The following is a 12,479-nucleotide window of genomic DNA, read 5'->3' on the forward strand; positions in this document are numbered from 1 at the left end:
AAAGTGTTGTGCTACTTCCTCCTGGAATCTGGGTTCTGATGAGAGATCAGCTGTCATTCATATTATTTTGCCCCTATAGATAAAGCATTGTTTCTGTCTGGCTGCTTTCAATAATTTTTGTCTTTAGCTTTCAAAGGTTTCACCATGATAGATCTTAGCAAGGATTTCTTTGGGTTTATACTGTGGATAATTCACTCAGCTTCCTGACTCTGTGGGCTGATTCTGTTTTTCCCAAATTTGATAATATTTCAGCCATTATTTATTTGAATCCTCCTGCAGCCCCACCCTCTTTCTTCTGTCTTTCTGGAACTCTGATGATACAAATATTAGATCTTTTGTTCTAGTTTTACTGATCCCTGTTCATTTTTTTTCAGTGTATTTTCTATTATTCAGATTGGGTAATTTCTATTGTTCTATCTCCAAATTCACTATTTCTTCTATTGTCTCCAATTTGCTGTTTAACTCAACTATTAAGTATTTTGTTATTGTATTTTTTAGTTCTTAATTTCCATTTCTTCTTTATATCTCCTATTTCTTTGCTAAGAATTTCTGATTTTAATTTGTATTAAGCATGTTCAGAATTGTTTGTCAAATAATTTTTACAATGGCTGCTTTGAAATCCCTGCCAGGTAACTGAAATATCTGTGTTATCTCAATGTAGGCATCTATTGATTTTCTTTCTTTGGTTATTTTGAGATCGCAGTTTGAAATCTTTCTGTTTCTTAGTATGAAGAGGACATTTGGGGTATTATATTAAAAGACTCTGCAACTCTTGTTGCAGTCTGACAAGAGTAGAAGTCTAGGCTCTTCATCCAGTCTTTGCTACTAGGGGTGAGGGTTGGTTGCAGTTTTTCTGTGGTGTTTGGCTAGAGCAGATTAGTTATTACCTAAAAATTTTCTGTTTGCTAGGTTGTTTCTTTTGGGTCCTTTGACTAGAGAGAGAAGGCATTTCTTGGAGCTTTTACTGGTCTGTACCTGTTGGTGTTTCTGGGCTGCCAGCTGGTCCCATACCTAGTCTAAGATATATGCAGCAATAAGAAAACCCAGGGAACTCACCACTGCATTATTCCTTGGATCCCAAAGTCCTTAGCCAGTCTGACTTCTTCTCTTTACCTTCTAGAATGTCTTGTACTTGTTATATATATAATATCCTGGGCTTTTAGGTGTATTTAGCAGGAGGAATAAGGACAGTATATGTACTCTATCTTCCCAGAAGCAGAAATCTAGAGGGTTCTTTTGAACACACTAATTTGACCATGTCACTCTGCAGCTTAAAACACCTCAATGGCTCCAACTCTACAGGATCAAATCCAAAACAAAACCTTACTGAGGAGGAGAAACCATGTCAGATACACCTCTACATTCCCAAAGTCCAGCATGGTTTTAATAAGTAGTAGCTACTCTGAATGCTTAATGATTAAAGAACTGAGGCTTAAGTTAATGCATTTGCCATACTAATATGTATTCTGGCGAATTATGCATTTTCTCAAAGACTGCTCCATAGTCACAGGTATGATGTGCTTGCACAGATGTTTTTGTTCCACACAAAACTTTGAGAGAACTGTTGAAGTTAAAACAATACTTACCTTCCACAGGTAGCCGCCGCCGTATAGCTAGGCGTTCCATTTTCCGTTGTGTTTCTGCCAGACTGAAAAGGACCCCATATATGTACTGACGAGCTGACCGGAACAGGAGAGCAGCTGGAGGCAGCTCCATGTTACACTCATCTTCAATACATACGGGGATCTTAATCTCACCCTAATAAGAAAATGGTCCAGGGGAAAGAACATAATGAGTTACCTTAAGGTTTGGAATTGAGCTGAGAAGAATCAGTCATGAACTACAGCCTCTATAGCCTAGCTACTAAATTTGCTACTTGTATTTAATAGAGTTTCAGACTAAAAGGCCTAGATAACCATAGCCAGCACAAAAGCTATGGTTTTTAGAGTCTTTGCTATGACTGACTATAGCTGAATAAATGGGTTAAGTCCATCTTGGACATTTTGTTGGGGGATGGACTTGTATAGTAAGACTGGAGGAAGGGAACAAAGCTCTGAAGAAATAGAGGAAGAGGTAAAGAACAAGGGCATAAAGCCTCTTCTTAGATTGTGTCCAGCCCTAGACCAGAATCTACCAACATGGTGCATTATCTTCTTTCTGTGGTGTTTGGCTAGAGCAGATTATATTATCTTACAATTATAGTTATCTTCTTGGGGCCTCATTTATTGGAAAGTCCCATCTACTGCTGGTCTCACCTCATCTGGGGCCCTTAATGTAAAGAGGAGCCCCAGCATACTTGGTCTCCTTTTATCTCCCTTCAGATACCAATTAGAATGTTCTCTGGTAACTTATGGCTCTAGGAAGTGTGAAGTACAGTGGTAAAAGCAGGGAGGTAGGTGCTGATGTGCTTTATTACCTTAGTGAGAACATGGTAGATATATGGATACATAAGACCCCTTCGATGTCTGTGTTCAGCAACCCGCAAGACTTCTGGAGCTACTGGAGGTAAGGGTGGAATGGTGATGTCCATGTGGTTCCTTGTAGACATAGACAGCAGGGATGGGATGTGGGGCTCGCCATCACCCAGACTGGCATCTGAAACTCCAGCATCAATGGGCTGTACCCAGGACCCTCTGTCACCATTTGGATCATCCCATCCAGGCTGCTGCTGAAGTGTTTCCGTGATACGACTAAAAATTTAGGAAGACAGTGTAGAAGAAAGGAGGTTGATAAAGATATTCCAATTCAAGATGTCTGTCTGATCCCAAGGAATCTTACAAACCCTCTGGAAGTCAAGACACTGGGTTAGTATTGGACCTGATACCTTTCAGCTACACCTTGTAAGACGCCATGCCTTGAGTCAGCTTACATTCTAAGAAACTAATTACAACTGAAATCTCAGAGCAGTTCTGTTTTCCCAGGAATAATCTGCTTGGAGAAATAATCTAAGAACAAATAAACCAGTACAAAACACCACTGTTTTAATCCTCAGAACCCTGTCTTAATATAACTGCCTACTCAACTATTCTAATACTTCAACTCTATAAATTATTTTCACTTATTTTTTACATTTGATCCACAGCCCTCAAAAATTGAGAAATGACAGCCATGAAATGTAGCACACTCATACCTAGGGCTTCCCTAACCAGCTGCTATGCTTCCTTTTACTTCAGTCACTTGGGTATCTGAAAATTACCACCTGTACAGAGTCAAAATGAGTATGAAGTAGCCAAGCATAGAGTTTTTCTACTTCACTTAAGAGCAAACAGCCACAGGGGTGCCTGGATGGCTTAGTCGGTTAAGTGTCTAACTTCGGCTCAGGTCATGATCTCATGGTTTGAGAGTTCAAGCCCTGCATTGGGCTCTGTGATGACAGCTCAGAGCCTGGAGCCTGCTTTGGATTCTGTGTCTCCCTTTCTCTCTGCCCTCCCCTGCTCACGCTCTGTCTCTCTCTCTCTCTCTCAAAAAATAAATAAACATTATAAAAAAGAGCAAAGAGCCACAGAGAAAATCAAGGAACATATACTCCTCCACACTTCAACCCAGGTTACCAGCAAAAAGAGAAATACAGATGCTTCAGAAGTCTGTTCCCTTGGGTACCTATTCAGACACTTACTCAGAGCTGGCTCCATTTGGTTCATCACCATCAGAGGAAGAGGAGTGAGAAGAGTCTGGTCCCAAAGGAGGTGAAGCTTTGGAAGTCAGGTAATTGGGAAACTGGGATGCAGAGGAGTCATAAGAGACAGCCCAGTTGGCAAAGGGGCTGTCCTGCAGCATGGGATCCTCAGAAAAAGGATGGGATTCCCCCAAAGCATGGGAAGAGAAGAGAAGAGAGGAGTTGGGCCCCGTTGGGAATGGTGGTGGATATTTCATTTTCTGGGGCACATGGTGAGAAAACTAAAGAATAAAACAGATAGAAAAGCTATTTAACATTTGAACTGGCTCCAAAATAGCTCCCTCAGAAGTTGTGACACAGTAGATAATGCCAGAAGCGGGAATTATTGGGATACAAAGAAACTACTGAGAATAATAAGAAATTATTCTAACAGTGATATATGGACAGAATACTCCAGAGGCAGGACAATGGCCCAACCATGTCTCCTAGAACCATTCTCTGACATTAGCTAATCTACCTTCACATCATCCTATTGGTTAGTGATTTGGATGTTTTCTTTGCATAGTCTGTTGAGAACATGACATAGGTATATACAGCCTTGATATTCTGATAACACTGAATTACCTTAACTCCTTAACTCAGAGTATAAAAATCAGGAAGCAACCTGAGTCTAATGCTAACAAATGGTCTTGGGCCTCTTGAAAGATATTACCATTGGCTTTCCAGCAGAGATAGTGCCCATCTGATTTCGTGGAAGGGGAGGATTTCCAAGCCGATTATTCCGAAAACCTGAAGCCAAGAGAAAGGGCCATACTTTAATCAATCCTAATAATTCTACTATATTATATTCCACTAACCCCATATTGCTTGAAAAATTATTATTAATAAGTTATAATTTATTGAACAGCAGCTATGTGCCATGCCAAGAAACTTAAAGAAATTATTTCATCTAAAAAATCCCCCATAAAATAGGTATCATGAGCTGTATTTCATACATGCAAATGTGACTAGTTAAGATCACACAGCTATTAAGCAGCAGAGGTAGAATTCAAACTCAGGCTGAAACCAAAGACAGGGCTATTTTATATACACCAGGCCATATTGGAGGTTAGTGCCAGAAGAAGCCCAAGCTAAGGAAATAGCATTAGACCCCATCTACAAATTTGAGAAATCAGTGCCCCGCCTCATGTCACCACTCTTATTACATGGAAGTCAAAAGGAGAATGCCCACCAAACAAGAATGACTTCTATAGGAGTGTAATACAAACAAGTCATTCCACTCTGGCCCTGGAATTCCCAGGAGGGACTCAGTTTCCCCTTTGGGTACAGCAGCTAGCATCAGATAGAAGCCTTACCTAGAAAGGAGGAGGGACCCACTGGCAGTGCAGAGAGTTTGGTTGTGACTGAATAGTACTCAACTGCTTTCTTGAATCTCTCTATTTTATCTTCTGTCCTAGACTGGATGTTAGAACATTAGATGTTCAGGAAAAGAAAGAACATGAGAGTGTCTTTTTCATGCAATTTATAATCAGAAAGTCAAAACAGTAGCAGAAATAAAATGTTTTAAGAAACCCAAGAGAGCAGGGGTGCCTGGGTGGCTCAGTCAGTTAAGCGTCGATTCTTGATATCTTGATTTCACAGTCGTAGGATGGAGCTCTGTGTTGGGGTTGCTCAGCATGGAGCCTGCTTGGGATTCTTTCTCTCTCTCTCTCTCTCTCTCTTGCCCCTCCCCTGCTCATTCTCTTTCAAAAATAAATAAATGAACATTAAAAAATAAGAGAAAACCAAGAGAGCAATTTTTCATGTTACAGAAAAGATTAGGTAGGGAGAGAGCATTATAGAATGCAAAATCTGCAGGGCGCCTGGGTGGCTCAATCAGTTGAATGTCTGACTTCAACTCAGGTCATGATCTTGTGGTTGGTGAGTTCAAGCCCCACATGGAGCTCTGTGCTGACAGCTCAGAGCCTGAAGCCTGCTTCGGATTCTGTGTCTCCGTCTCTCTCTGCCCCTCCCCCACTCTGTGTTCTGTTTCTCTCTCTCAAAAAATGAACATTAAAAAAAATTTTAAAAAAGAATGCAAAATCTCGAATACTTAAAAAAATTAAGCTTAAAAACAAACAAATACATTTTGTGCTATTCTAAAATGGTCACATGACCATTAGAAAAAAATAGGTGAGGATGGGGAAAAAATTACATAGTACTGCCACCCAAAGACATTTTGCTCTGTTTTCTTCCAGTATTTTATTTTATTTTGATTATTTTATTTCATTTTATTTTAAAGAATTTTTTTATAATTTAAATTTTAGTTAGTTAACACACAGTACAATATTGGTTTCAGGAATAGAATTCAGTGATTTCTCAATTACATACAACACCCAGTACGCATTGCAACAAGTGTTGTCCTTAGTACCCATCACCCATATAGCCCATCTCTTACCCACCTCCCTCTGTCAACCCATAGTTTGTTCTCTATCATTAAGAGTCTCTTGTGGTTTGCTTCCCTCTCTTCTCTTTTTTTCCTCCCCTTCTCATATGTTCATCTGTTTTGTTTCTTAAATTCGACATATGAGTGAAATCATACAGTATTTGTCTTTCTTTGATTGACTTATTTCACTTAGCATAACACATTCTAGCTCCATTCATGTGTTTGTAAATGGCAAGATTTCATTCTTTTTGATGGCTGAGTAATATTATCAGTCGATGGAAATTTGGGCTCTCTCCATAGTTTGGCTATTGTTGATAAGCCTTCTTCCAGTATTTTAAAATAAACTTTTTGTTAACGTATTATTGGTCTATTTTAATACACACATTTTCTATAGTTGATAACATACAATTTCATATTGTTCTTTTATTATAATTTTGAATGACTGTATATTTTATCATTATAAATGTGTCATAAATTATGTAACTACTTCCCTAATACCTGACATTTAGGTTATTTCTCACATTTGGCTATTATAAGTTATGCAGCAAAGAACATACATGTACAGATCAATTTTTTCTGGATTTCTGATTATGTCCTTCGGAAAATGTCCCCAAAGTAGAATTATTGTTCAAAAGGTATGAACACTAAAGTAAAAAGCACTTAAACATATACAAAAACCACAATGTGTCATCACTATATATCCACCAGAATGGTTAAAATTAAAGATTATAAACATCAAGCACTGGCAAGGATATGGAATAACTTGAATTCCAGTACATTGCTGGTGGGAGTGTATATTGGTACAGTCTGGAAAACAGTTTGGAAATTTCTTATTAAGTTAAACATATATTTACCATATGGCACAGCTATCCTACTCCCAAGTATTTACTCAGGAGAAATGAGTACGTATGTCCACCAAAAGATATGAACAAGAATGCTAACAACAGCTTTATTTATAAGAGCCCCAAACTCAGGGTGCCTGGGTGGTGCAGTTGGCTAAGCTTCCAACTCTTGATTTTGGCTCAGGTCATGATCTTATGGTTTGTGAGTTTGAGTCCTGCATAGGCCTCTGTGCTGGCAGTGTAGAGCCTGCTTGGGATTCTCTCTCTCTCCCTCTTTCTCTCTCTGCTTCTCCCTTGCTTGTGTTCTCTCTCTCTCTCTCTCTCTCTCAAAATTAATAATAATAAACAAAAGTATTTTTTAAAAAAGATCCCCAAACTCAATTAACTCAAATGTATACCAACAGAAGAATGGATAAATGGATATATTCATACAATGGAAAACTATACACTGACAAAAAGAACAAAGTACTGATACATGCAACAGTATAGATAAATCTCAAACACTTTATGCTGAGTGAAAGAAGAGAGACAAAAAGGAGAATATATAAAGTTCAAGTAGAAGCAAAACTAATCTATGGCAATAGAAGTAAACATACTATTTATCTCTGAAGGGTTGAGGCTGACTGAGAAGGAATTTTTTTGTTTTTTAATTTTTTTTTTAAATTTTTTTAACGTTTATTTATTTTTTGAGACAGAGAGAGACAGAACATGAACGGGAGAGGGTCAGAGAGAGGGAGGCACAGAATCTGAAACAGGCTCCAGGCTCCGAGCTGTCAGCACAGAGCCCAATGCGGGGCTCGAACTCACAGACTGCGAGATCATGACCTGAGCCGAGGTCGGCCGCTTAACCGACTGAGCCACCCAGGCGCCCCTGTTTTTAATTTTTAACGTTTATTTATTGAGAGAAAGAGAGAGAGAGAGAGAACGCAAGCAGGGGAGGGGCAGAGAGAGAGGGAGACACGGAATCCGAAGCAGGCTCCAGGCTCTGAGGTGTCAGCACAGAGCCTGACGCGGGGCTCAAACCCACAGACTGCAAGATCATGACCTGAGGTGAAGTTGGACGCTTAACCTACTGAGCCACCCAGGTGTCCCGAACTTTTCTTTATCAAACCTTTTCCAACAAAATTGTAAAGTCCTCTTGAATTTAATTTTGTGACCTTCATGTTTCATCAAATGGAATATAAACTATTAAAGCCATTTCTAATTTATCATTATAAATAATTCTTTGATAAGCATATTTTTACATAAGTTTCTTGGGTTATTTCATAGGGCATATTCTTTTGTTTTTATTTTTTATCTTATTCATTATTATTTTTTAAAATATAATTTATTGTTAAATTGGCTAACATACAGTGTGTACAGTGCGTGCTTGATTTTCAGGGTAGACTCCCATGGTTCATCGCTTACATACAACACCCAGTGCTCATCTCAACAAGTGCCCTCCTCAATGCTCATAGGGCATATTCTTAGAAGTGGAATTACTAGGTCGAAGGATATGGTCATTTTCATAGACTCTTGACACATGATACTAAATCTCTTTCCAAAACAGATGTCTCAAGTTATACTCTCATCATCAATGCATGAGAGTGCCCAAGTCACCACATAGCCCCAGGGTTGAATATTCTCTACAGAAAAATCATCTCCTAATTGCAACAAACATTTCTTATGGAAATACATAGAGAATATATATTAAAACATACAATCCAAAAAAGGAAAATTGAAAACATTTATAATCTTCTCCCTCTTTGTAATTGTTAACATTCTAGGATCTATATAGCATTCCAGATATCTTCACTTGCATGTATGTAGGCACACAAACGCAGAAATCAAGATCTTTAGGGGAGCCTGGGTGGCTCAGTCCGTTGAGTGTCTGACTCTTGGTTTCAGCTCAGGTCATGATCCCGGGATCAAGCCCAGCGTTGGGCTTTGCAGTGAGCGTGGAGCCTGCTTAAGATTCTCTGTCTCTCTCTCTCTGTGTCTCTCTCCCTCCCTCCCTCTGCTCTTCTCCCACTTGCTCGTTCTCTCTCTCTCTCTCTCTCTCTCTCAAAATCTATCTATCTATCTATAGATCTATCTATCTATCTATCTATCTCCAGGTCCTCCAGCCTTGCTTAGAAATAAAATCGTTTGGCTTTCTCAAAAAACTGTAGACTTAGTACAATTGTTTGAAAAAGGGTTCCAAATCTAAACAATATCTGCAAATTACTGACTTACAGAATGAAATATATTTGGTTGAATAATGTTCTGCTTTATCAAGGTTCCATTAGTTATGTATTCACTATTATTTCCATATTATATTTAATTATACCATAACAATCTCCTAAAAAGATACAAGCCATACACAGTCTTCCTTAATATCTATAGCTCTATACTTACTTCCCTCCCCAGAAGTGACCAGTGCTATCAGTTTGGTATATGTCCTATCATAACTTTTGCTGTGTTTATACAGACACATGTATGTACACCAATATGGTTTTGTTTTTTTTTCATACATACAGAATCATATTATACTGTCTTTCAACTCACTTTCTGCATTTAACTTGCAAACTATTCAACATCAATGAGTATAGATCTTATGACCTAATCCCCTGAAATACCAAATTACATATACTTCCCTCAGTGTACCACTGCTCTGTGCCCTGACAAACATTTATTCTTTCTTGAAAGGGCACCTCTCTTTCTATGACACATTTATTGTGGTTTGTCTTTGTTATACTTATTTATTTGCTTCTGCTCCCATTTAACCTAAAGTTCTGTGAGAACAGAGAATGGTTTATTTACATTTATATCTTAGTGCCTAGCATGGGACCTTGCCTGCGGAAGTTCATTCAGTATTTACTACATGATCATATTTAATAAAGTCCTATCCTTTTCTTTTATAGATCCCCAGAGGCCATAGGTAGCAGAGTAGAATCCCATCCCTTTGATGCTATTACCTAGCAGTTTCTGTATGTTTGTTTAGAAGAGCTCTCATAATTCTACAATTGCTAAAAATGATTATATTAAATTTTATGAAAATTATATAACAACAATGAAAATCGGTTTAAGACATAATGTTAAGTGAAAAAAGCAGACACTTTTTACACTGAGATGACTACCACATCAAAACATACATACAAAAGAGACTAGGAAACACTATAAAACATTTAGGGTGGAATTAATAGCAAAACCTCTACTTAAAAATTTTTTTGTTCTTCTTGTTTAGTGAAAAAGTGGATCCTTGAATAGTCATTATCCAGGTTCCAAACATCATGAAACTATAAAGGGAAGCAAAAGTTATCACATTAAAAATATTCACCACTCAACTGAAAACTTATAAAATGTTTCCTCTGTCAACATACAATGGAATATTATTTGGTTTTAAAAAGGAAAAAAATTCTGGCACATGCTACAACATGGATGAAGCTTGAGGACATTATGCTAAGTAAAATAAGTCAGTCACAAAAAGACAAATACTGTATAATTCCATTTAGATGAAGTACCTAAAGTGGTCAAAATCATAGAGAAAAAAGTAGAATTGTGGTTGCCAAGGGCTAGAGGGGAGGGGAAAATGGGAAGTTATCATTTAATGGGTATAGAGTTTTGGGGCGACTGGGTGGCTCAGTCGGTTAAGTGTCTGACCGTGACTTGGGTCATGATCTCACGGTTTGTGAGTTGGAGCCCCACACCGGGCTCTCTGCTGTCAGTGAAGAGCCTGATTTAGATCCTCTGTCCCCCACTCTCTCTGCCCCTCCCCTGCTGGTTCTCTCTCTCAAAATAAATAAATAAGCTTAAAAAAATTATGGCCATTATTTCTTTAAAAAAATGGGTAAAGAGTTTCAGTTTTACATGATGAGAAGAGTTATGGAGATGGATGATAGTGATGGTTATACAACATTACGAATGTATTTAATACAAATGGCCTGTACACTTAAAATGATTAAGATGGTCAATTTCATGTTATGTATATTTTACCACAATAAAAAAAGGAATTTGGGGCGCCTGGGTGGCACAGTCGGTTAAGCGTCGACTTCAGCCAGGTCACGATCTCGCGGTCCGTGAGTTCGAGCCCCGCGTCAGGCTCTGGGCTGATGGCTCGGAGCCTGGAGCCTGTTTCCGATTCTGTGTCTCCCTCTCTCTCTGCCCCTCCCCCGTTCATGCTCTGTCTCTCTCTGTCCCAAAAATAAATAAAAAACGTTGAAAAAAAAATTAAAAAAAATAAAAATAAAAAAAAAAAATAAAAAGGAATTTTAATTTATTCTCCATCTAAACAGTATCTCCTACTTAATACTAGCCTCTCTCCCTACCCCACTATGTCAATTTCTTTCTTTGTGGGTCAGTCTCTTCCTAATTGTCTGATGCCAGCAGCTGAAAATTCAATGCAAATCAACAAAGTGAATGAACAAAATCTGTCATAAAGGTCAGGATTTCCTTAAGTCAAAGAAAATGATGGAGGACTGCACACATCATGCTAGAAGTCATGGACAAATAAGTATCACTACAGTTAGTGTTCAATAATGGTGGAAGAACGAATTATGAAAGATGATGGCAGGAAAGGCACTTGAAAAAACAACGATTTGAATATGAAAAGAAACTAGACCCTTAGGGAAAATAAATGCCAAGTATATTTTTTAATGAAAAACAGCCCTTTTTATATTATGCTAGAAAGTTAGATGCAAAGTAATGGATGCTAGATTGTGCTATCATATAATTGGTTAGGAAAATTTATGCTCCCCAAAATGAAGCAATGATTTCATGCTTTGTCCACCTAAAAAAAAAATCTACAGAGAGATTTCCATTCTGGATAAGATAGAGTAATCACACTCTACCGTATTTCCACTGAAGGTAGTTATAAAACCTAGGAGCAGCTATTTGAAGACTCTGAAAAGTAAACACTAGCAGGGGGATTGGGGAAGAAGACCAGAATTCAAAGTACACATCACTGGCAAATTCTACCAAACAATTAAAGAAGAAAAACCAGGAGTGCCTGGGTGGCTCAGTTGGTTAAGCATCCTACTTCAGCTTAGTGAAGTTCAAGCCCCACATCAGGCTCTGTCCTGGCAGCTCAGAGCCTGGAGCCTGCTTCAGATTCTCTGTCTCTCTCTCACTGCCCATTCCCCATTTGTGCATTTTCTCTCTCTCTCTCTCTCTCCCTCTCTCTCTCAGAAATAATAAATGAATAAACTTAAAAAAAAGAAAAAACAATTCTACACAATCTCTTCCAAGAAAAAAAAAAAAGAACACTTGCTAACTCATTTTGAGTCCAGTAGTACCCTGATATCAAAACCAGAGAAAGACAGCACAAAAAATTACAGGCCAATATTCCTCATGAAAATAAATGTAAAACTTTTCATTGAAATACTACTAATTCAAATCCAATAATATAAAAAAAAATTATAATATACCTTGACCACATCCTGGGAATGCAAGGATGGTTCAATATTCAAAAAGCTCATGATCTTATCAGCAGATGCAAAAAATTACATTTGACAAAATATACCATCCTTTAATGATAAAAACTCTCAGTAAACTAGGAAGAGAAGAGAACTTCCTGATAATGTGCATCTACAAAACCTACAGCTAATGTAATACTTAATGCTGACTGTTTTTCCCAAAG

General features: G+C 38.1%; 1 protein-coding gene across 1 annotated transcript in view; it reads right to left on the bottom strand.

The window, feature by feature from the left end:
- Window positions 1-12,479, bottom strand: part of FAM120C (family with sequence similarity 120C) — a 112,415-nt gene that overhangs the window by 57,037 nt on the left and 42,899 nt on the right. The window contains exons 5-9 of the mRNA XM_049644618.1: window positions 4,972-5,074; window positions 4,329-4,405; window positions 3,617-3,897; window positions 2,417-2,690; window positions 1,587-1,758 (exon numbers count right to left, since the gene is read on the bottom strand). Of these exons, the coding sequence (XP_049500575.1) occupies window positions 1,587-1,758; window positions 2,417-2,690; window positions 3,617-3,897; window positions 4,329-4,405; window positions 4,972-5,074 (907 nt within the window). The remainder of the gene's footprint in view (window positions 1-1,586; window positions 1,759-2,416; window positions 2,691-3,616; window positions 3,898-4,328; window positions 4,406-4,971; window positions 5,075-12,479) is intronic.

Source organism: Panthera uncia, chromosome X, assembly GCF_023721935.1.
Source record: "Panthera uncia isolate 11264 chromosome X, Puncia_PCG_1.0, whole genome shotgun sequence".
In the NCBI taxonomy this organism is placed as follows: domain Eukaryota; kingdom Metazoa; phylum Chordata; class Mammalia; order Carnivora; family Felidae; genus Panthera; species Panthera uncia.